This window comes from Sminthopsis crassicaudata, chromosome 3 (genome assembly GCF_048593235.1).
Source record: "Sminthopsis crassicaudata isolate SCR6 chromosome 3, ASM4859323v1, whole genome shotgun sequence".
NCBI classification, from domain to species: Eukaryota; Metazoa; Chordata; class Mammalia; order Dasyuromorphia; family Dasyuridae; genus Sminthopsis; species Sminthopsis crassicaudata.
Genome location: NC_133619.1, coordinates 442967991 through 442994770, shown reverse-complemented (window position 1 = coordinate 442994770; position 26780 = coordinate 442967991). Strand labels below are relative to the sequence as shown.

The following is a 26780-nucleotide window of genomic DNA, read 5'->3' as shown; positions in this document are numbered from 1 at the left end:
CATTGCCTCTTCTACTTTCTCCACATCTCCTATGGTCTTAGTTTCAACCTTATTATAAAATTGAATTTTTTTTTCTCAAAATTACCAGTGAATTTCTTGTTACTCATCCTTGTCCTCTTCAGCATTTGATACTGTTAACTATCTTTTTCTTCCATACTTTTTTTTTTTTTTTTTAAATTCTGCTTACCTCTCATCTTTCTGAAACAGCTCTCTTCATCCATGTCAAGCCCACTAACTATGAATGTTTCTCAAGATTATGTTTTGGGTTCTTTTCTTTCTTCTTTCTGTAGTTTTACTGGATGATCTCATGGATTCAGTTGTCATTCCCATGCAAAGTATTCTCAGAACTATGTGTCTTATTTTCATTCTTAATTCTACCTTCTTACCCCACATATTGATTTGTCAAATATTTTTCTTTCTTTCTTTCTTATCCACATGTCTCAGACATCTCTCCTCTCTAATCATACAGCCACTACCTTAATTTATACCCCAACATTTCTTGCCTGCACTATTTCAGTAGGCTCCTAATAAGGTCCCCTCCCTCACGTCTTTCCCAACTCCAATTCATCCTCCACTCAGTTGTCAGTGCTATTTTCCTAATGTATAGGTCTAACCATTCACTCCACTGTCAATGGCTTACTATGCAAAGATAAAAGGAGAGGAGTTTGGATATAATATGTGAGAAAAAAGCAAGAAGTATAGTTTAGCTGGATTGAACAATGAAGGGGGGAGTAATAAGCCAAGCATACAGCTCTTTATTTAATGGTTTGCTTAGTAGTAATAATTAAAGAAGAGTTCAACAAAATAATTTATATATTTTTATTTCTCAGGGATGCAACCACAATTTAAAAAAAAAAAATGTGTGACAAAATTGAGTGACAATGCATGAGTATATGTGGTGTTCATACATAAATAAATACAAATGCATATTGTGATGTGCATATGCCTCTCTAAAATCTAAAATATATGGTTGTCATTTTTATACAAATAATGCGAAACAATATGATGCATGTTGTTAAGGAAAATACAGCATTTGTTTTCCTTTTTTAATTCTTGTTTTTAATTATGCTATCCATTTCCAACAAACATAATTAAAGCTCAAAGAAACATAAAGACCAGTCTAATAGTTCTTTTATATTTCTTTTCTCATCTGCGGTAATGTCTATTTTGTGTTTAAGTACATTATTATACATTAATCTTGTAGCTGTATGTAAAGTTAGTTTAATTAGATACTGCAAAATGTAGAATTTTTTTGTTGTAGGTAAAAGTAGAATTCTTTGTTGTAGCTCATTAATAGCCCTGAATATGATGAGAACAAATAGGTCAGTGTTTTAGTAGATAGAATCTTGAAGGATTTGCTGATATTGGGAAGTTAATATTAGGAATGATATATGTATCTGTTTGTTAACTGCTGAATCAGTGTGGTAATAAGAATAAAGCAGGCAAATCTAATTATATTTTATATATTTAGATGCTTTAAAATTATATTTATGGAAAGTCTAGATTTGTTTCTCTTCATATATGTATTTGTATAAGTGTGGATCAAAAGTAAAGCTTCTGATTTTGTAATGATTTTTATACATAAAGGTAATGTGTTCATTCTAGTCAGAGAAGTTCCAAAGTAGTGCAGCCAGATAAGAAGTAGTAGATATTTTAGTTGGGTTCTTTCCTTAAATAAAGGTTTTCAATTCATGGCTCTACCCTCCAGTGAGAGTAATAGGCAAAGGATAATGATGAAGTGGATAGAATACCAACACTGATGAAATCTTACAGGATGATGAGATTATCCCAATAATGTCAGAGAAGTCCCAAAATAGTATAGCCAGGTGAGAAATCAGGAGGCATATTGTGAATAATGATATTTTTATTGCTTTAGAAATTGATTAGTTGGTGATTTTTATATGAAAACATTGTTTATATGTATCAGTGAGATATTTTGATGGCTACAATCTTATTATTTTTTGGTAATATTTTTAAAAACAAATACAAAATGAGAAAAGGAAAAGAAAATTTCCATCTATACAACAGAGGATTATATGTATACATGAGAGAGGATCCAGTATAAAACAATACATTTCTCTTTCAAGATAATAACCTATGTAATAAGTTTTCATAGTTGTCCATCTTTTCTTTGCTTCCTTGTTGTTCTTTTAGTCTATGCTGTGCACTTTTAAATTTAATTTTCCCCTTCCTCCACTATAAAGGAGGCTACAATTAAGTGGGATACACATACATATGATATGTATATACACATATACACTCATACATATATATATACACACACTCGTACATATATATATATATATATATATATATATATATATATATATATATATATATATATATATATATATATAGGTATAAACATGTATACATGTGTAAGATTGTACTATGCTTATTTTATTCAAATGTCTGTTTCTCTGAAGGACATCTTCCTTCAATAAATCCAAGTCTTTCTGTGTTTTTCTAAATCAGATAGTTCATTATTTCCTAAACCACAGCAATATTCCAGGTCAATCACATCCTATCTGATAGATTGTCTATGAAAGTTTCTCCCAATTTTCTGTATTCCATCTGTTCTTGATTACATAGGTTTTATTTATACAGGAAATTTTCAATTTAAATACTTTAACAGTATTCTCTTATAATATAGATTGATACTGCTGAATCTACTTCCTTTATATCTTTTTTCCTCTGATTTCTTTAAAGTTCCTGACCTGTTAGGATTACAAGGTGAGAACTCAGGTTGTCTAAACAATTCTCTAGCTCAGAGTTCACACCTTTAGTTCACACCTTTAAAAGGAGTTTACACATTTAGTCTTCTGAAAGGAGTTGACGCCTTTAAAGGGAGTTTACACCTTTGGAATTCTGAGGGAGAGTTTACGGGTTTAAAAGAAGTTTGCATCTTTAAGAAGCCTGAGTTAAAGAAACCTTTAAGCCCCTGAGTTCTCATATGCCCCTTTAAAAGGAGCAAGTTCATTGGTTGAAGTATTTCCCCAGGCCCTATTGAGTTCTCACTACAATCTCTGCAAGGATAAAGAGGGCAGCATTGGGTCTGGAGAGTAGTTGAGTCTGGGACAGAGTTGGGACTGCAGGCTGGAAGGAGAGAGTCTGGCTGAGAGATTGAGTTGAGATGGCAGTTCCCAAGGATAACTTAGAGATGACCAGACCTTTACAATTCACGAACTTTACACTGACCTTTTATTCTTCCAAATGCACTTATTTTTTCTAACTCAGTAAAAAAATTTTTTTAGTAATTTAATTAGGATGACATTGAATAAATAGATTAGATAGGTAAAAGTATCATTTAAAAATTATTGGTTTTGCCTCCCCTTAAGAACAATGGATATTACTTAAATTATTTAGATCTGAATTTATTTGTATAAAAATGTTTTTATGTTTATGTTCTTTTAATTCCTGTTGACTACAATCTCATTTTAAAGAAGTGATATTAAAAGTAACTTCTTCTAATATGTTTTTCTCAAAAAAAGACCATTTACATAATAACTTTGGTTATATACTTTTTATAATTTAAAATTTTAAAATGTTGCTTTTCTCCTTACCTGTAATGATCTTATTCTTATGCTGCCCTAGACAAAAGACTAATTTTAAGGGATTAGAGAACATAATCATTTATTGTAAATTGCTATAGTAATTCTTCAATTATGTAAAATTATTTATTAACTCTGACAATTGAAGCAATCTCAATAATTATTGTCTTTTTATGTTTCTTTGTTATCCATAAACCTTCAGGGGTTCTCCATTAATTAATGATCATTGGCCAAGCTCCTTATCTTTAAAACTCTCCATAGTCTGATCCCAGCCTAATTTCCATTATGATAACTCTAAAAGTGCATCTTCTGTTTCAGACAGTTCAGTTCAATTAAATTTAATTCATCAAACACTTATTTAATGCTTACTATGTATGTGCAAGGTATACTATGCATACCAAGAAAAATATGAAAGTTCCTTGTTTTCAAGGACTTTATAGTCTATGGCCAAATTGATCTTTTCATTATATTTCCTTACTCACATTCTTCTGCTCTTTTTCCTCACATATTCTTTATATCTGACCAAACACCCTTATCATTTAGGACTTAACTCAAGTTCTATATTGTTTCCTTAAGTTGTTCCAGCCTATTGTAGCCCATAGTAATTTTTCTCACCTCTGAACCTGATAGTCCTTTTTATCTTTACCATTGATTTGACAATCATTTATTTCCTTGTAATCTTGTCTTAAATTGTTATTTGGCTTTTCATATTACTTTGAATGTTACTGTGCTATTATGGAGATAGAAAGACAAAAACAAATTGTTCCTGTCTAGAAGAGTTATGCTTTCTATTCAGGGAGAGGGAGGGTTCCCTTGTATATGTTGTATATGTTGTATATGTTATACAAAGATAAGTAAATTCAAAATATATGCACTACAAATACAAAAGCTTTAACTAGAGGGATTAAGCAAAGATTCCTATAGATAGAAGGACCTAAACTGATCCTTGAAGGGATTTCAAGTCGATGTAAAGATGGAGATGATTATTTGCCTATATAAAGACACATAGGTAGGAAACTGAATATTGTGCTTGGGGAACAGCAAGTAAGCCAGATTGGCTAGAGCATAGAATATATATGGAAAAGAGTAATGTGAAATACGAATAGGGGAGTGACTTGAGATCCAGTTGTGAAGGGTTTTAGATACTAAGAGGATACACTTATATTTTATCCTAGAGGCCAGAGGGAACCACTGAAATTCTTTGATAGGGAATAAAGTGGTCAGTTATGACCAATTCTATTGTTTTGCTGTGTGCTGAGGATATAGATTGGAGAGGATTGAACCTTGAAGCTGAGCGACCAATTAGGAGGCTATTACACAAGTCCATTTAAGAAATGAGAATGCAAACTGAGCTGAAAGACATGACTGTGAGAGATATTATGAAGGGAGAACCAATGGATGGAAGAGCAGGAAATGGAGAAGAAAGAGTTGTTAAAACTCTTCAAGTTGCAAATCTAAGTGATTAAAAGAATAATGCTGTTCACAACATATAAGGAAGTTAGGAAGAGAATTAGGCTTGGGGAAAAGATAGTAAATTGAGTTTTAAATGTGTTATAATAGAGATATCTATTCATTATCAAAATGGAGCTGTCTGGCAAAATTAGTTATGTTGGGTTGAACTTAGGAGTGAGATAAAGGCTGATTATATGGATTTAGAAGTTATCTTTGTAGACATAATAATTGAAATTGCATAAGTTGATATCATGAGAGAGAACAGGGAGAGAACATAAAGAGGTCCAGGAGAGTGCCCTGGTATATACTTACAGTTAGATGTCAGCACATGAATTGTCTCTTAAGTTAGAGGATTTGTGGGAGAAAGGAGAATTTACTAGCTAGAGGATAGTAGATTGTGTTACCTCCTTTCTGTAATTATTGGTAACTTTGTTCCAGTGTTGATTTGATTTTTTTTTTTTTTTTTTGCTATGTTAAGGTTATCACCTTATTATATTTAAGCTGAGGCCCAATAGCCTTTTAGAGAGAAATCTAGTATTGGCTGGGATCGGTCATCATTTAGCTTTTATTAAGTGCCTACTAACTGCCAGGCTCCATCTGGATGATTCAGTTGCTCTCAGTTTTAGTTCAGATATTATGTAAGTATAAAATATTAAAATCCAGTATCTATCCAGTATGAAAGAAGATAATTAAAATTAAAAACACAACAAAAGGCAGTTAAAATTAAAAGCTAATGCTTTGCATATAGTAAAGGTTTAATAAGTAATAGTATTTTAATGAAGACCTCTTTGATGTTTTTATGATATTGTCATGCTATCTTTGCTTTCTAAATTTAGCAAGATTTATAGGAAGTTAAACCCCCAATGCTGTTATATTCCCTTCACTATACTAATGCTGCTAAAAGGCCTATGAATATAATATTGCAACAACAATTCAGCATTCTTGGCCATTGCTCACTTAGAGCATCAAAGAAGTTTGTTCCAAATGGAGATTTGCAATAAATTATGAAATTTGAGAACTTTGGAGGCCTGTCAGAATTAAAAAAGGGTAAAAATATATATATATATATATATATATATATATCTTAAGAGTAGGGTTTTTAAATTTTTTTGTATGTGTCATGGATCTCTCTGACAGTCTAGTGAAAGCCTGTGGATCCCTTCTGAGAATGATGCTTTTAAATTACTAAAATAAAATGCACTGAATTACAAAGGAAGGCAATTTTATTGAAATGTAGATTATCAAAATGTTTTATTTAAAAAAAAACAAAAACAAAAACATTCACAGACCTTAACTTAAAAACCTCTAACTTTAGAGAAACTTTTACTCTAAAGTGAGCATGCAGAATAGACTTATATAAATATGTCCTATTCAACATGCATTTTCTTTTTCTTTTCCTTTTTTTTTTTTAATAGCTTTTTATTTACAAGATATATGCATGGGTAATTTTACAGCACTGACATTTGCCAAGCCTTTTGTTCTAATTTTTCCTCTCCTTCCCCCCCACCCCTAGATGGCAGGTTGACCAATACATGTTACAAATGTTAAAATATAAATCAAATACAATATATGTATACATGTCCAAACAGTTATTTTGCTGTACAAAAAGAATCAGACTTTGAAATAATGTACAATTAGCCTGTGAAGGAAATAAAAAATGGGGGGACAAAAATAGGGGTTATTGGGAATTCTATGTAGTGGTTCATAATCATCTCCCAGAGTTCTTTTGCTGGGTGTAACTGGTTCAGTTCATTACTGTTCTATTGGAACTGATTTGGTTCATCTCATTGTTGAAGAGGGCCATGTCCATCATAATTGATCATCATATAGTATTGTTGTTGACGTATATAATGATCTCCTGATCCTGCTCATTTCTCTCAGCATCAACATGTATTTCCTATGAAGCAGATACAACCCCCCCTGCCAGCAACTGAGAATGCAAAGATAAAATGAGATTCAGTAGTCAATAAAGGTTTTTAAATACCTTCTATGTACTAAGAGTAACATGCTAAATTGGAGGCATTAAAAAAAAAAGAAAAAAGAAAAAGAAAGATAGCCCTTACCCTCAAAGAACTTACACAACCTACTTGGGAAGGACAATTACCAAAAGGCTGCAAAGTGGAAAGTGGGAGTTTAGGGGAGAAATCAGGGAAGTCCCAGAGTCAAAGTGCAACCGGGTGAAAAATGAGATAATGTCTTGAGTTTAGTTATATCGTTAATGGAGGTTTTTGCAGTTCATCCTCTTGTCAGAGGAATAGAGTATGGTGATGAGGTATAGTACCAAGACTGATAGGATCTTCCAAGGATATGAGGTTTTCCCAATAAGCTTTCTGGGGCATAGTGGAGAATCAGAGAAGCCAGAGCAGCACTGGAATAGCTAATAGCAAATATTAATAGGGGAAATAAGGATAGAGGTTTCAGAGTGATTCAAGTCAGATGGAATTAGTAGAGGCAATCTCAAGGAGCCACATTTTTTGGAATTATTACAGGGAGAGGCAAGTTTAGCATACAGTTAGTGGGAAGGGCAATTTAGGTAGCCTTTTAGAATATGCAATGGCTTCCAGATAAAAAAAGACAAAATAAACATATCTTTTCACTCTTTATTCTATAAACTAGAGAATATGGACCAGATTACCCTAGAAATAGTTGGTTGACTGTTGATCCTTGGATTTTTTTTTTTTTTCCATTGTTGTGGTTGGAAATTCTTTTTGCCCTTTAAAGAATAGTTAACAGGGCAGGGCAGCTAGGTGACACAGTGGATAGAGTACCTGTAAAGGGCTAGAACTGAGCAAATGCACTTGGATAATGGAGCACGTGAGACTAATTGCCAATTGGCAATTCTCTATTAACATGCTTGAAGAATGACCCTCCCCAACTATTCTGTGCTGGCTGGATCGGTGGGTGTGGACAAAGAAGGAGAAGTGACATGAGTGGGTGAAGTAGGAGGAGGAAATTGAGGCATTCTCCTGGCAGTGGAGAGAGAGGAAGGAGGTGTGGAGATTGCTAGATCTAATTCCCTGATCAAGACCACAAAAGACCTAGAATAAAGACTTTTGCTTATACTGACTCCTGCTGATTCTAAGAGATCCAGGGCCCCAACAAGTATCAGCCCTGAAGTCAGGAGGACCTTAGTTTAAATCTGATCTTAAACACTTAACACTTCCTAGCTGTGTGCCCACTTCCTGGGCAAGTCACTTAACCCCTATTACCTCAGCAAAAAAAAAAAAGTTAAAAAAAAATAGTTCACGCCTTTTCTTTATTAACTTCTCCTTCTAATGTTTCTTTTGAAAAAGATAAGATAAAATGACTGGCAATTATGTTGTCACTTTGTTCTTTTCAGGTTCATCCCCTGTCATGGATATTTGTTGTTGAGGTGGCAGGGAGGGATTAAGAGAGGGAAATGACATTGATATAGAAGTTTCCCAAGAAGGAAACTCCCTCTACCAGTATGGATAGGCTACTGTTTTTCAGTTTATTTTCTTGTACAGTTCCTTGAGGTGAGAAATTAAATGACTTAAACTAGTGTTGTACAACTGGGTTATATCAAAAGTAGGACTTAAACCTTGAATCTTTTGATTCATACTAGCTTTCTTTCCACTGAAACCATTGCAGTTAATTTCATGGTAGTTTTTTTGCTTAAGTTTATCATTAAGAAAAGCAGTCTTAACATTGATAAACAAGAGTTCTTGCTTTACAAAATGACATAGGAAGAACTCATAATTTGGTTTCATGATTTTTTTTCATAAATTTAAGTAATATTTACTATTTAAGAAAGCATAAAGAGGCATAGCTGGAATAAATTATTCAGGAAATTATATGCTACAAAGTACAGGAAACCAGTGTCTATAAGTTTTAAGTATAAACTTTGCAGTTATAATTTTGTTATCTTGAAGAAAAATGTATGAATTCACTAATTACTTTTTCTTTAATCTTTTCAGATCAGCTGTTCCATGTATTAGCCATGCATATGAGGCTTTATAGCATTGATTCTGCCTACAATCCATGGAAAAAACTAACTCAATTAATGCAAGATATTAATTCACAGTAAGTATTGTAGAAATATAAAAATTAGCTTAAAGCTTTTCTTTAGCCTGTAGCTTTTAATGTGAAGTATGCAATAATTTTATGAATATTTAGAATGTGAATGTGTAATCTCAATTTTTGTTATTATAACATTTAATATATATTATATTTTTGTAGAATACAGAAATATAGAGGAAAATTTAAGAGTTCACTTTATGCTAAACAATAGAAAACATTTATATGCTTTTTAGTATTGATAAGCTTTCAATTATATTGTTCCTTTCTTCCATTGAACTCAAAGTAATATTTCATATTTATTCTCTTGAAATACTAGGGAAGTAGAAAGAAAATATATTTCTTAGTTTTCTAGAAAAACTGTGGGGTAGGTAAAACTTAGTATTTTACAGGTGATAGGTAGAAACTTTGGGAGAGAAAGAGGAAAAACAAGATCTTGTAGATCATGTGAATTCACAATGTACTCCACTTTTGATGTATTAAGAATGGTATGTTCAATTTAACCCCATTTATGCTTAAATTTTTGTCTCTGTGATCATTTGTTTTTTTGTTTGTTTTCTCTATGGGAATATCTCTTTTTATTCTTGTTACTTAAGGTGGCTTACTATACATTGCTTAGTCTTTGAACTAATTTTTATCCTGGGTGTTTCAAATCACTTATCTTGTTGAGAAGAACTCAAAGGGTGTTTGTCCATTCCCCTCTTCTGCTATTAAGAGTGGTCAATCTTTACTAAATTGCCATTCTGTTAGAAAGCATTCCCTTATATCAAGCCTAAATCTTTCTTACTGCAGATTCTATTCATTACTCCTACTTCTTCCTTCTGGCGCCAGCTAGAACAAATCTAATACTAACACCTCTTTCACATAACAATCCCTCAAATATTTCAATAACTATTTTGTATCTCCCCTTCCCACAAGAAGACCTTCTATATCAGGCTGTTAAAGCAATTAATTATGTTTTTCCTAATTGCTCTTTTAACAGATCTTGACAAATATAGTATCCTCGTCTTATCACTAAACAAGTAAACACATTTATATTTCTTCTCTGTAGCAAAGTCATTGAGATTGAAATCCAGATGTTAGGAACAATTCCCAAAGCAGAGTAGTATATTTGATAAGGACAAACTTAGCCAAGGTCAAAGAGGTTCATTAGAGGATTAAATTGTCTTTGGTCACAAAAACTCATGAAAAAGTGCATTAAGGTATGGAAGGATTGTGATCCATTGGTGGAAAAGGTACTTTATTACTGGTTATAATTTAATTATGTAATTTGTACTTAATTTTTGAAATGAATATTTAAGAGTTAATGATGAAAATGATTTTTGATAGTTATAGGCAGTCATCTTTGATTTTTAAAATTAGCATATTAACTTGTAGGTTGGCTGATTTTAGGGATTATTAACCATATGGTTTCTGTTAATATACAAATTATGTGTAATATATTATGTCACATTATATAATATTGAGTTGTTATATATTATTATAGTTAGCTAATCAGTAAACCTTTATTAAATGCCAGATACTATGCTAAGTTCTGAGGATAAGGAGAAGGCAAAAGAAAGTTTCTGTTTTCAAGGAACTCACAGTTTAACGGGAGAGATGACATGCAAACAATTATGTACAAACTATACAGAAAATAAATTGGAGATAATAGCAGAGGGAAAGCATTGGAATTATGGCTTCCTAGAAAATATATCTAAACACAGTTTCATGATTTTCCCCAGCTTTGTTCAGCAGCACATAATTAGAAGTGAAGCCAAGCAGTCATTAAATATTTATTAACAACTTATTATGTGCTAGGCATTAAAAAATGCCTAGGGATTAAAAAAAAAAAAAAAGTAGGAGACAGTTCCCATCCTCAAAGAGTTCAAAATCTAATGGGGGAAGATGAGAAGCCAACAAATATACAAACAAGCTATATACAGGATAAATAGGAAAAAATTAAAAGAGGGAAGAAACAAGAAGCAACAAAGATTAGGAAAAATTTCTTGTAGAGGATGGGATTTTAGTTAGATCTTGAGATGGAGAGAGAAAACATTTCAGACATGGAAGATAGCCAGAAATCATATAATATATCATATTTTACATATAAGATTACATCTTATCATATCACATTATATATCATCATATATCATATTGTGTTACATTGTTATATCATGTTATGTTACATTGCATGACATTATGTTCTATTATGCTGTTAGTACATATATTCAAATAAATCATTTGAAACATTTTTTATTCTATATTTGGTCATTATTTTTAGACATTTTCAAAATTATTTTTTACTAAAAATTTTTTCATTATAAAAAGATGCTCACACTTTTAGTACTTATATCTATAATCAGATCTCAGACTTCCTTCCCCCACAGTTTGACACTTAATGAAATTTGTTTTCATATTTCCAGGATACTTGGGAGGCAACTGAAACATACTTAAAATAAATTTGAAGTAATATTTTTATTATCAAAAGGAACTTGACTCAGAGCATTGTACTAATATAATTTGCAAGTTTGAAAGGGTCCTCTTCCTTTTTTCCATTTTCTAGGACGAAAAATAAGATTGCATTTTAAATTGGTAAGCAACTGAGTTATTTCCAACCTCAGGGAGCTAGGAGGAAAGTCTGAAAAGCAAACTTCATGTTACAGTGGAAATTTAATGGGTAAAAATTAGAAAAAATAAATTAACATCAATTTGGGATTAAATTTGGTAGTCAAGTGTTAACCTAACTTGGAAATAAATAAGGATTGGGTTGACTCATCACTTCTCAGGGATTGTGTTCTTTTAGATTTGATACCAAGTTTTTAATCCTTGTAGGCCAATAGAAATGAGAACTCTTTAAGGTGGGTGAAAAAGTTTTTATCAGAACATTTGTCCTTTTATAAGGATGATATATTTACTGAAGTTTAAGTAATCTGTGACTGCTGAGATATTTTGCCTGCCTAGATGTAGGTCAAGCAGAGGAACAATAGTGATGACCATATTGTAAAGGAGATCCCTGAAGAAGATGCTTAAGGACTGGAATAGGCAAGCTTTAGGAATAGGTAATTCAATCTATATCACTTTTATGCTGGGAAATCAAGTTGATGTAGCCACTGAAGACCCAGAAGACGCCTTAGTCTCTTTTCTCCCTCCCCCCTTCCTTTTCTTTCCAGTCCTCCCTTGCTCCCTTTTTATTTTTCCCAATTACATCTAAAAACAATTTTAACATTAAAAAAATTTTTTTTTGAGTTCCAAATTCTCTCCTTTCTTCCACTCCCCCCCTTCACTGAGGAAGAAAGCTATTTATAGATTATACATAGGTAGCCATGCAAAATGTATTTCCATGTAGCCCATTCTGTGAAAGAAGGCACACACACAAAAAAAACAACCCAAGAAAAATAAAGTTTGAAAAATATATCTTTGATCTATATTCAGGTTCTACCAGTTCTTTCTCTGGAGATAGGCAACACCTTATAGAATTGTCTTGAATCATTGTATTGCTTGACAGTAAGTAAGTTATTCACAGTAGGTCCCCATGCAATACTTCAGATACAGTGTACAGTATTGGATGATCTAATTTTTTAGAAACTCATTAAAACTAAAGGAAAATCAAAGGACAGAATAGATAAAGATCCAGTGCAAACTTAGTGGTGTAAATTCCAGAGCACACATAAGTAGAGAGGACCAAGCTAAGATAAAAGTTTAAATAACCAGTAAACTTAGATAGGGCTGCAGCAAAAAGGTTGAGCTAGCTTTGGCCTGGGAAGTCAATCCTGCCTTCAAAGCAAACTTACATTCTGCTGGTGCTGGGGAGACAATGAATAAATAAGTTTATACTACTTACAAGGAAACAATAAGGGACAATAAGAAGAGGAAGGAAATAAAATTAACTCTGCTTTGGAAATTTCTTTCCTTGTCTCCTTTACCCCTCCAAAATCCCCATTATCCAGGGAAATTTCATTTTCTCCAGAAAGTCTTCCTGGACTCTTGCAACCAAACATGATCTTACCTTCTTGCTCATGTCTCTCTTATACTCGTGTCACATCTTGTCTTCTGCTTACTCACACAATCCACCATCCTAGTTCAGGCCTTCATTCCCTCTCTCCCAGATTATTGTGATAATCTACTAACTGGTTTCTCTTTCTCCAGTCTCTCTACTCTCCAATTCATCCTCTGGGCAGTTGGCAAATTGATATTGCTTGGGTGCATGGATTTTGCCTCTAGAATAAAACAAAACTTCTGTGTTTGACATTTAAAGCCCTCACAATTAGTCTACTCTTTTCCTTCAAACATTTGACATTTCAATTAACCTAAGATGACTTACTATTGTCTCTTTATAACATTCCAATTTCTTCATATATACCCTTGCAAAGGCTGTCTCCCACGCCAACAGTACTCTTTCACCTTTCTCTGTCTTTGGAAGTCCTAACTTTTATAAGTGCTCAGGTCAAGTTCCACTTCCTTTAAAAGGACTTTCTGATTCCTTTGCCTCACCCCATCAAATGTTTTTGTACATATCTTATATTTATTTATTTACAAACATACATTTGTCTCCTCATAAAAGAACATATGCTTTTGGAGGGTAGTGATAGTTTTTCTTTTCCATTTTTGTCCTTGTGTCCCGAATGCCTGGCACATAATAGGTACTAATAAAAGCTTGTTGAATTGAAGTAAAGAGCACTAGCTCTAAAGTTAGAAGTATTAGCTTCATATTCTTCCTTAGGTACTTGCTACCTGTTTGAAGATAGCTTTCTAGGCTCTAGTTCCTTAAAATAAAGGAGCTTTAGATCTGTAATCTAGGATCCTATGAATCGATGTAATACAGGACTTCTGAACTTTTATTTATGTCAAGTTTTGTTGATTTCAGCACAATAATTATATTACATTATTAGTATTTGTTAATGACCAAAAAACTAAGAAATTTAGTAGTTTTCAGTGAATTTGTGCTTTATTAATAAACTAAGATTTGTATACATTTAAAAGAGTAATATGTGCAAGACACTTAGTATAGATGATATATTTGCATACTTATTTTGGGGAATCACACTATTTTATTAGCATTAAATCAAGAGCAGAATGACAGTGCTTGGTGTGGATGTGAATTTTCAGATTCCATTTCTCTTCTCACCTTGCTTTTTCTCCCTTCCATCTTCATCTCTGACATTCATGGCCCATACATGGGAACTACAGGCTTAGTGGAAAGAGCACTGTTTTTGAAGTATAGGTATACTTGAACCATAGGACTGTCAGTTTGGCATTTGGATGGTAGATAATAGATGGAAAAAGAGAAAGATTGGCATCAAAGAGAACAATTACCCTGCCATCATAATTATCCAGTTGTAAAATTAAGACTATGTGAACTATTTTAGTGGAGAGAGGAAAAAAAATGAGAGTTGTGGAAGTAGACTGAGAAGTTGTGGCTATTGGTTGCATATAGTAGTGAGGAACAATGAAACGTGGAAGTTGCCTCTGAATTTGCGCACCCACATAACAAAAAGGATGGGATATTCTCATCTGTGATAGGAAAGTCAGGAAAACAGGGATTTATTTATTTATATGGAAAGATAAGTCCTGCTTCCCATGTACTTAGGATGGTTTATTTGATTGATTTTGGAGAGTCATTTTGTTTTATAGAAAAGAACAATGTTCTTAAGTCAGAATTCTTTACATCCTATTTCTGACATCAGTTGTGATAAATAACATGATATTTCAGAGCCTCAGTTTTCCCATTTGAACAATGAAAATTATATTATGTACCTCATATGATTTATGTGAAGAAAGCACTTGTAACCAGTAAGCCCTGAATTCAAATGTTGAACTTTTATAGTTCTTTCTATTCCCCCTAGAGTGCCAAGTAGTATGAGAGTTACAACCTTGTGTTACTTATTTGTATTTTCCCTAGTGCTTAACATGATGCAGTCATTTAATAAATGTTAATTAATTTAGTGGAGAGAAGTACTGTTGAAGTGAATTTGGGGGGAGCAAGAGACATAGATCTACTAGTAGCAATAGTTGTAAACATTTTCTGGACATTTATTTAAATAACAATTTGAAGTTTTTACTTAGATATAATTTTTAATGATAAAATTGATAATGTATGTGATATTTTGAAATTATTTAAAAAACTATAATGTGTCTTTTATTTTGACTTAATACCTATACTACTCCAGTAGCTTGTTGGTGGGTCTGCCTGCCTCAAGATTCTTCCCACTCCAATCTGGCACTCATTAAGCCACCAATGATTTTCCTAAAGCATAGCTCTGATCTTGTCAGCCCTAAACTCTAGAGGTTCTCTATTGTCTCTGGGATCAAATACAAAATCCTCTGTTTGGCATTGAAAACCTTTTATAGTCAAGTCCTTCATAACTTGTTCCTACTTTTCCATTTTTATATTTTAGTTCCTGGCATATACTTTTAGATTCAGTAATAGTGGCCTCCTTACTATTCTACAAACAAGGTACTTCATTTCTTGGTTATGGACTTTTTCTCTGGTCATTCCTGGAATGCCCTCCCTTCATTTACTGGTTTCCCTCATTGTTAAGGAGCAGGTCAGTTCTCTGAGAGCCTCCCCAGCTATGGATCATAACATCTGAAGGAGTTGCAAAGCAGCCTTTACTGATATAGGTGTTGGTTTGGAAAAAGAAAATATTAAAAATTAAAATTTACTATAGCATCAATTATAACTATCATATTTTGATTTTTGCAGGCTCTGCAATGAAGAGCAACCTGAGGTTCCTGTGCTTTACCGAGATGTTTCATCACTTTTGCTTATCCAGATTTTAACCATGCCACAGCCTTTACACAAAGGTATTTCTTTGACATAATAAATACATAAATTCATAAAAGGAGCAGATCTAAATTAACTGTTCTGGGTAAAAATATAGTAAATGTATGTAATTGAGAGTAAAGTATAAAAAGATTGAAAATATTGGAGAGTAAGGCAACTGAGGGGGCAACTAAGTTGTGAAAATATTTAAATGCCATTTTGTATTTGCTTGGAGTCACCTTCCTATGGGATGCTACTAGAGTTTCTTGTGGGGAAGAAGGGAATAATAGGGTAGTGACATGACTGGGCTTGTATTATACAAGAATCTGTTAAGTGGCTGAATGGAGAATGATTTGGAGTGGGAAGAAGACTGCTTCAGTAGACCAAGTAATAGAGGTTTGAGTTAGATTAGTGGGAGTGTTAGAGGAATCTTTTCAAAAGTTGTTGCAAACAGCTTGGATAAGGAGAGGGTGTTGTGAGTCTGAGTGACTGGGAGGAGTGTTGCCCTCTATAGTAATAGGAAAGATCGGGGACAGGATTTAGGAGGAAAGATAATGAGTTCTGATTTAGATATATTGAGTTTAAGGTGTTTAGTAAATAATCCAGTTTGAGATATGATAGACATTTGGAGATGTTGGAGATTAGCATAGAGATTAGGGCAGGAAACGTATATGTTAGAATCATCAGCATAGAGATGGTAATTAAATATGTAGGAGCTGATGACACCACCAAATGAAGTAGAGAGGGAGAGAGAGAGGAGAAGAGGGCCCAAGACAGAACTCTAAAAATCATCTATGATTGGAGAATATGATCTGAAGGAGGGTCTAGCAAAGGAAATAGAGTAGGAATAGTCAGATAGGAAGAAAACCAGGAGAGAGGGATGTTTTGGAACAGAAGAGAAAGAAGAGAGTATCAAGGAAAGAGTGATCAACAATATCAAATGCTGTAAAAAGGTCAAGGAGAATTAGGGTTGAAAATAGGCCATTAGAATAGCTTAGGAGAGAACAGTTTCATTGGAATGATAAGATTGGGATCAGGATTTGAGGGGTTAAAAAGAAAGTTGTAAGAAAGAAAGTGGAGACATTTTTTGTAGATGGCCTTTTCAAGGAGTTTAGCTACAAAGGGCAGAAGAGATATAAGATGATAATTAGTAGTGCTGGAAGGATCATGTGAGAGTGACTTCACGATAAGGGAGACATTGGCATGTTCTTCCACAGTAAAAAATGAGCCAGTAGATAGGAAGAGATTGAAAATAAGTGAAAGTGGCCATTACAGAGGGAGTGATCTATTGGAGAAGATGGGATGGAATAGATTCATTTGAACAAGCAGAGGGATGGGGCCTTGGTATAAAGTGTAAGGTCACTTCATCATATGAAATAGATGAAGGAGGACTAAGTAATAAAAGCCATTTGGGGATAGGAGATGAAGAGGAAAGAAGAGGAAGTTCATGGTGAATGGCTTTACTTTTTTCTGTAAAATGTGAATCAAGGTTATCAGATGAGAATGAGGAGAAAGGGGGATCCATGGGAGGTTTACAGAGGGATGAAAAGTTTTGGAAGTGCTGCCATTATGGAAAGTAGAATAGTGAATTGATAATGGAGGTATAGTAGGCTTGCTTAGCAGGGGGCAGGGTCCAGTTGAGATTATGTAACATAAGCTCATAGTGGATCTAATCAAAATGGTTTGTAACCTTCTCTGTCTTTATTTATACATGTGTAAGAGCAAAGGCAAAGAATAATGGGAGTGATTAAAGGCTAAGGCTTGGCTGGGCATAATTGGTGATCTAATATGGGGTCTAGGGATTCAAAGAGGAGGGCAGGAAAAGCTGAATTTATTTTCCAAGGAGTCAAGACAGAGAAAAGGAAAAGGAGATAGGCTAGTTTAGAGGAGATGGCAAAGAATTGAGAGGTCAAGGGATATGGATGAAGAGTAAGGTCTATAGGGTATGGTAAGATAAAAGGGTTTTAGAATTCTTGAATGTGAAGATGCATTTTTGTGGATGTTGGCAAAATCAAGGGTATGAGCATCTTTGTGTATAATTGAGGTAGGATGGAGGAGTTGCCTATGGGAAGTGAGTTAGGTTAGTGGTTAAGGTATTTGAGAATTAATGTCTGTTGAAATCCCCTAGTATGAGAGAGAAATTGTCAGTTGGATATCAAACTATTTGAGGAAAGAGAAGAAGTAATCTGAGAAACTATAGTCAGTCACTACTAGGATATTGATTGGGTGGTAGATATAAACAGCATGAACCTCAGAGGAATAGAAATACCAGGCAGTGCTAAGTGCTAGGAAACAAAGAAAGGCCTGCCCTTCATTAATTTCCTTCCTAATAGGGGAATCAATATTTAATAATCACTTATATCTAAGATACAATGTAATCTCAAAGGAAAAACATTAGCAGCTTGTATAGAGTGTGGGGAAGACCAGAAAAAGGTTTCCTGCAGAATGGGATTTGATCTCAATCTTAAAAGAAGCCAGTGCAGACACACATAAGGAGGGAGAACATTCCAGGCATTCAGGACAGTTAAAAAAGACAAGAGAGTTTTATGTGTGAGGAGCAATTTCAAATAGGTCAACTACTTAGATTTTTGGCTAGATGGATTGTAAGATTTTGGAAGACTAGAAAGGTAAAACGAGTCTGAGTTGTGAAAGGCTTTACATACCAGCCAGAGGATTTTCTTTTTGATTCTAGAGCTAATAAGGAGAGATTGGAATTTATTGATGAGGAAGAGTTTCATGGCTACTTACATATGACCTCCTCTTTAGGAGAATCATTTTAACAACTAATGTAGTTTGAATGGGAAGGGAAAAGACTTGAAGACAGGGAGACCAACTATTGCAATATCCCGGATGGAAGGTTATAAGAGCTTGCACTAGAGTAGAAGTAAGTGAATAGACAGAGGGGGAGAGATATGTAGGAGTTGTAAGTATAGACATAATGAGATTTTATAATATTGTAGTAGATCTTTTTGTAGTAGCAAGAAACTAGAAATCGAATGAATGCCCATCAGGTGGGAAATGGCTGAATAAGTTGTAATATATGAATGTAATGGAATATTATTGTTCTATAAGAAATAAGTAGGCTGATTTCAGAAAAACCTGGAAAGACTTAAGTAAATTGATGCTTAGTGAAGTGAGCAGAACCAAGAGAATATTGTGCACAGCAACAAAAAGATTAATTGCAATTGCTCCTCTTACATAAAACTCATTGATGGATACTGTGATGGGCATGGCTTATCTCAACAATGAAGTGATTCAAGGCAATTCCAATAGCCTTGTGATAAAAAGAACTATCTGCATCCAGGAGAGAAAACTATGGAGGCTGAATAAAAGCATAGTATTTTCACCTTTGTTGTTGTCTGTTTTTTTGCTTGTTTTATTATTATTTTTTCTCTTTTGATCTGATTTTTCTTGTGTAGCATAATGAATGTGGAAATATATTTAGAAGAATTGAACATGTGTAACCTAAAAAAATTTTTCATTTTTACAAGAAATTGGCCCTATGGAATCCTGCAGAAGGAGTTGAGTTGCAGATATCATTAACATTTGTAAGCATGAATAATTTGGACCAACATGCATACTTCAAAAGAAATAGGGAAGTTGGAAAGTAGAGAATTTGAATGGAAAGATAATGAATTCTGTTTTAGATATGTTAAGTTTGAGGTACCTGTAGGACATCCAATTCAAGATGTCCAAAATGTGGTTAGTGATGCAAAACTGGAGAGAGAGTAGGGCTAGATCTAATAATATGTTGATATAGAAATGAAATAGAGTTTAAAAAAAAAAAAAAAAGAATAGCAGAAAACCTTGGGAGATACCACTATGGGTTGACATAGCAAAGGAAACTGAGAATGAGTAATGAGGCAGTTAAAAGACAACCAACAAAGAGAGATATCACAAAAAACTAGGGCAGGAAGATAGGAGAGAAAGTGATTAATATTGTCAAATGCTGTAGAGAGGTCAAGAAGATCATTGAGAAAAGACCATTTAATGGGGCAGCTAGGTGGCGCAGTAGATAGAGCACAGGTCCTGAAATTAGGAAGACCTGAGTTCAAATCTGGTCTCAGACATTTTAATACTTCCTAGCTGTGTGACCTTGGGCAAATCACTTAACTCCAATTGCCTCATCAAAAAGAAAATAAAATACCATTTAATTTGGCAGTTAATTTGTTGATAACTTCAGAAAGGGGCATTTTAGTTGACTGATGAGATCAGAAGCCAAACTAATGAAACTTTAGATATGTGTGAAGTGAAATAGTAGTAGCATCTAGTATGGATGGCTTTCTCAAGGAGTTTAATTGACAAAGAGAAATAGAGGATAGTAACTAGCAGATGTAGATGGATCAGCTGAGGGTATTAAAAAAAAATAGGCATATTTGCAAACAGCAGAGAAAGAGGCAATATATAAACACAGATTAAATTTATTTATTAAAGCTTTTTATTTTCACAATATATGCATAGTTTTTAACACTCACCCTTGCAAAACCTTGTGTTCCAAATTTTTTTCTTTCTCCCTTCCTCTCACCCTTTCCCCTAGACAGCAAGTAATCCAATATATGTTAAACATGTGTAGTTCTTCTATACATATTTCCACAATTATCATGCTGCATAAGAAAAAATCAGATCAAACCCCTCCCCCCCCAAAAAAATAAGAAAAAAAATGTAAGCAACAACAAAAAAAAGTGAAAACATTATGTTGTTATCCACACTCCGTGTCCATAGTACTCTCTTCAATACAAATGGCTTTCTGTATCACAAGATCATTGGAATTGGCCTGAATCATCTCATTCCTGAAAAAGCTATGTCCATCAGAGTTGGTCATCACATAATCTTGTTGTTTGTATAATGTTCTCTTGGTTCTAATCACTTCACTTAACATCAGTTCAGGTAAGTCTCTCCAAGCCTTTCTGAAATCATCCTGATGATCATTTTTTATGGAATAATAATGTTCCATAACATTCATACACTATGATTTATTCAGACATTCCCCAGCTGATGGACATACATTCAATTTCCAGTTTCTTGCCACTACAAAAAGGGGCTGCTACAAACATTTTTTGCACATGTGGGTCTCTTTTTCCTCCTTTAAGATTTCTTTGGGATACAGGCCTAGTAGAAACAAACACTCGTGGATCTAAGGGTATATACATAGTCTGATACTTCTTTCAGCATAGTTCCATATTGCTCTCCAAAATGGTTGGATCAATTAACAACTACACCAACAATGTATTAGTGTCCCAGTTTTCCCACATCCCCACTTACATTCATCATTATTTTTTTTTCTTCAAATTAAATTTAGAGATGGAGAATGAATAGTTGAACAAAAAAGGATGGAAAAGGATGAAGGGTGATGAACACAAAGAAGTTTGCCTTGGCTGAATTTGATTATCACTTCTATCTAGTTTGTAGAATGTAGAATGAAAGAAGAAATAGTAGGAGATGATGTTAGAACAATTTGAAGTTAATGTATATTTTGAAATAATGATTTATAATTGTGACTGAAAATGTTTTTTAATTTTAGATCCATAATAGGATATTCCTCCTCATCTTTTAAGTTTGTATTTGTAAGAGAAAAAAAATAGAATATTGCTACGATCAATTCTGGTACCCATAAAAGTAAAGCATTTGGCACTATAGCCTTGCCAACTTTGTATAGGCCTGCTAGTGTATTGCTAGTTGTGAAGGGGTATAGATGGACTCTGGACATGGACTGTCACTTGATGTTGACATTCATATAGATGATTTGAAATAAGTAGGAACAGTAGTAACATTTTAAGTCAGATGCATGCGTATTCTGCAGATGAGGGAATTGAGACCAAAAAAGTTAAGGCGTTTGTTCAAGGTCATACAGATAGGTATCATAGAGTAGAATTCCTGACTTCAAACCCAGTGCTCTCTTCATTAACTGTACCATAGCTCATAGCTGTCAGATGGAACTGTTTAAACCCAGATCAAGGAAGAGGACCTATACAGTTTGTGATTCCATGTACCTAATCAGTTGTTTTGTTTTGTTTGATGGTGAAAATTATGAATCAAATAAAATTCTCTTTAGAAAATCCTCAAAACATTATTTTTGAAAATATATCACCATTTAAAAATTATGACCAGATTTTCCTTAGATAATTTTTATATTGTGCTCTAGATATTTTGTGAGTAAATAAGAATAATAATTAATTAAAATGTATTTATTAAATACTGGAGAAGAAAATGGCAAACCTCTTTAATATCTTTGCCAAGAAAACTCCAAATGAGGTCATAAAGAATCAGACATTATTGACATGATTGAAGAATAAAAATCAGTGTAGCAAGATGGCAATAGAGATTCAGCTTTGGAGGTTAAAAAGACTTGAGTTCAGGTTCTGCCTCTTACATGTAATAGCACAGTGCTTATAGTATCTTAGCTATATGGGAAGAAATATGCATGTGAAAGGAAAGGGAAGAAAGTAATGTGCAACCTTAGTGCTTAAGCACAGTGCCTGGCATATAGTAGGTATTTAATTAAATGCTTATTGATTGACCAATAAACTGATTTCAAGGAGTATATATATTTTTTCAGTTATTATTTCATTTTTCCCCAATTAGATGTAATGATGGTTTTCAACATTCATTTTTGTAAGATTTTGTGTTACAAAATTTTCTCCCTTCTCCTCCCCCTCCCCTTTCTACAAGAGAGCCAGCAATCTGATATAGACTGTACATGTACAGTCATGTTAAAACATATTTCCATATAGTCCATGTTGTGAAGAAAAATGAGAACAAAAGGAAAAAAAAACACAGGCGAGAAAAAACTACATTGAGTGTCCATAGTTGTTTCTCTTAACATGGATAGCATTTAATATTGGAATTTTCTTGAATCACTGTATTGCTAAGAATAGCTAAGTCTGTTATAATTGATCATCATACAATGTTGCTGTTACTCTACACAATGTTCTCTAAAGAATTTAAGTTCTGTTTTTTGGGGGAGGGGGATTCCAAATGATTATTTTTCCAGAGTTTCAGTAGTATTTAATTTTTAAAATTAACTTTTTTTCCCAATTAACAAAACCCTTTTCCCCCTTCACACCTACCCAGTAAAAAATATACATAACAAAGCAAAACAAACTCATGCATTGGCCATATCTAAAAAGCATATATCTCATTCAGTATCCCAGAATCCATTACCTCTCTGTCAAGAGATGAGTAGCATGCCCCTGTCATTGGTACTATGGAATCATGAGTAGTCATTTTGTTAATCAGAATTCTTAGATCTTTTAAGGTTTTTTTTTGTTGTTGTTGTTGGTTTTTTTTTTTTTTTTTGCAATCATATCAAATTCTGTTTCTTCTGCTATTTTGCTCTGTATCATTTCATACAAATCTTTCCAAGTTTCACTAAAACTGTCCCATTTGTCAATTCTTACAGCACAGTAGTATTCCATAACTTGCATATGTTATCTTTGTTCAGCCATTCCTACCAATGGGGTTTAATTAAGCACAAAAAAATAACAGAATCAAACAGAAGCAGAGCTGCTAATAATTTCTTGAATTGCCATAGTGATAACTATATCCTTCAAAGATAATCAGGACAACTGGCATTCTGGACCTGATTTTCATTAGCAAGGAAAAACCAGTTCCTATGGTTAAAATGGTAGAAATGTTGGGATTTGTGACAGAGAAGAAAATGAAAGGGAGGCATATTCTGATATGTGCTCTACGTTTTTGTGGAGAATAGATTTTCAAAGTTTCAGAAGATGGATGCGTGGCATTCCATAAAATAAAATTCTGTAGAAGAAGTGAGATGATGGACAAGTGAACCTTTCAAGAACCAAATTTTAAAGGACAAAGAATTCTGATGAGGAAAAAAAAAAACAAAAACATCCACTTGTACTTTCCTTTAACAGATAATAAATATTAACATGTATGGTTGCATTCATTAACAGTCACAATCATTTTTTAGTTGTTTTGGGAGATTGTGTGTCATGTGCTTTCAATTATGAGTACTTTGGAACTCTGTATGATATTTCAAAACAAAATTGATCAATTAAAATAAAAACAAGTAAGCTTCATTTTGATTCTTTAAAAATAAAATCAAGATAGTATTATTAAAGCTATAATGGGTAGATAGGGCAACTAGGTGACCAGTGGAATTGAGTGCTTGGAATCTAGAAGCCTCATCTTCATCCAGGCTCATTTACCGTCTGTGTAACTCAGGGGAAATCACTTAACTGTATTTGCCTCCATTCTTCTTCTGTAAAATATTCTGAAGAAGGAAATGGCAAACCTGTATCTTTGCCAAGAAAATTCCAAATGGAGTTAGGAAGAGTCAGGACATTATTGAAATGGCTGAATATCAAAAAACAGCTAGAAAAGGAAACTCTGATCAGAAAGACTTGTGGTTTTTATCAGGATTAAGTCATTACAGACTTGGTGATTTTATTTTTTTTTTTGACATAGATTTTTAGACTACATAGATTGTAGATCAGGATACATATATGAATAGATTTTACTTAGATTTTAGTCAATCACTTCTAAAGTCTTTTATGTTATCCTGTGGAAAAAGAAAATGAAATATTTGGGCAGTTAAAATGTAAAAAAGTTTATTGACTATACCCAAAGAATAATCATTAATGTTTTTGAGACAATCTTGAAAGAAGGTATTTAGTGAATTGCACTAGTGCTCATATACTTGTGTTTTGAGAATCAATTTTGTAAGTATATTGAAAAGATATGGCTATAAAGCAGTTGAACTAAATAAATATAGAAGTATTTTAGTTGACTGCAAAAATTAGTATGTATCAGCACATATATTATATGGCCAGTAAAATTGATAATTCCATTTTTGGCTGCATTAAGAGAGATATAATATGCTGATGAGGGAGCTGATAGTCATACTCTAGATACTCTAACTTGATCTTGCTACATCTGTAGTATTACTCTTCACTATGCATTTTAGGAGGGACTTTAATAAGATTGAGAATATCCAGAGGAAAGAAACTCATATGGTAAAAGACTTCTGATAAATAATATTTACAAATCAGTTGAAGAAACTAAGAGCCTTGTACTGTGGAAGAGATACTTGAATTATTTTGCTAGGATCCAGAGGATCATATTTGGAGAAATGGTTAGGAGCTACCAAGAGACAAATTTAGACTATTTGTATGGCAAATAACTGCTAGCAATTAGAGCTTTCTTAAAAAGTGGAATGCAAGTAGTCAGTCCTCTTTGATATAGACTTTTAAACAGAGATTGTCATGTACATTGCGGAGATTCTTGTGCAGATCTATGAGACAGCTTCCAAGTTGGAAATTCTATGTTTATATGAGCCATTTTTTTCAAATTTACTTTTTACTATAAATTTGAAAGATATTAACAAACATGAATATTGCCATATACAAATAAGAATAGCAGAAGAGGATTGTTTGTAAAAGATTAATCTGTTATATAAATTTTATTTTAAAATAAGTATCTAATTTAGTATGATGGTTTTAACATTGCTCAGCCTGTTTGTATCCTCTTCTAAATTCCTTCTGTTCTATTCCATGTATTTATTAAATGATTTGCTTACTCTTCTCTAACATCTCTCCCCTCCCTCCCTTCTTTCTTCCTTTTTTTCCCTCCCTTCCTCCCTCCCTTTTTCTCTCCTTCCTTCCTCCCTCCCTCCCTCCCTATATCCTCTTTTTTATTAATTTCCTTAGCTCTAATTTAATAATTTTGATGAAACAATGCTTTTTTTCTTTCCTTTACAGAACATTTTACATGCATCGTGAAGGTACTTTTTACATTACTGTATACACAGGCTCTTGCAGCACTTTCAGTTAAATGCAGTGAGGAAGAAAGATTAGCCTGGAAGGATTTGGGAACCCTCAAAAAGGTCAGTCATGTATTTTTCATATTCAGTTTTAGTCAATAAATCTTTATTGTGTAAAAGGCAATGTGAGAATATAGAAGTGGATGACATAAAAATAATATAAGACTTTATAAATAACATTATTAAAAGATGTACAAACAAAATGATTTGACAGTATAGAAAAAGGAAAAAGATTGTTTCTGCTTTTTGGAAGTTTTATGGAGGAGGTGGTATCTGAATCCTTAAGGATGACTAGGATTTTAATAAAGATATGAAAAAATATTTAGGTGGAAAGGACACTGTAGGAAAAGGTATGGAGATTGAATAGCACAAAATATGTACAAGGAATAATGAGTATCCCAGTTTGGTTGAAACATAAGAGTATCTGATGGGTTCTAGAAAGAAAAAAAACTGGAAAGATAAACAGGAAGGTTTCAGTGCTATACTTAGGCTATGATTAGCTATCAGCTTACAACATTTTTAAGCATAAAGATCTTTTTTTTATGTTAAATTTTGTGGACATGTATATGAGAGCTATTGTACTCTGTACAATTATAATTACCTAATTTGGTTCTAGAAAGGAAATGGAAAAATGCATTTACTTCTATTTTGTTGAAGAAGATGGAAACTATAGGGGTAAAAACTTGCAAATAATGTTGCATACAGTATTTGTATTAGTTGATATTGCTGAAATTTAATTTTTTTTTCCCTTAAGAGGAAAAGCTTGAAAGGGAAGGTCAGTTAACTTTTGACATGAATATAATATGAAGATTTGTGAAACCTTTCCTGTAGGAAACTAGTGCTATAGGGAATAAAAAAACCCAACCAACTACAACAACAACAACAGCAACAACAAAACTATAGAAGCTATTTGAGCAAGTTAATGAGAAAGGAAATAAAGTTTAGAAATCTTTATCATAACCACCATGTTTAGATTTGAGTCAAATAAGGAGAGAAACTGGTGGCAGACATGTTGCTTATACTATCAGTTTCAAGGAGAGATAAAGACTTTGCTTTGTATTGATGATAGGAAGAGACGTCCTTACTGAAGTCTTCTCATTATGATCCTAAAGATGAAAATAAGTGGCCCTTGTTCCTATTACTGATCTTACCTTGACTGTCTCTAATAGGGCAACATTTTACATCATGACAATGGGCAGTTGTGTGTGTT

The 26780-nt window shown here is 33.3% G+C and overlaps 1 protein-coding gene across 4 annotated transcripts in view; it reads left to right on the top strand.

Moving 5' to 3' along the window:
* The window catches only part of UBR3 (ubiquitin protein ligase E3 component n-recognin 3), a 280583-nt gene that overhangs the window by 212338 nt on the left and 41465 nt on the right, over nucleotides 1-26780 (top strand). For all 4 annotated transcript variants that reach the window (XM_074303157.1, XM_074303159.1, XM_074303158.1 and 1 more), the window contains 3 exons: nucleotides 8942-9047; nucleotides 15727-15827; nucleotides 25509-25633. In XM_074303157.1, coding sequence (XP_074159258.1) covers nucleotides 8942-9047; nucleotides 15727-15827; nucleotides 25509-25633 — 332 coding nt within the window. The remainder of the gene's footprint in view (nucleotides 1-8941; nucleotides 9048-15726; nucleotides 15828-25508; nucleotides 25634-26780) is intronic.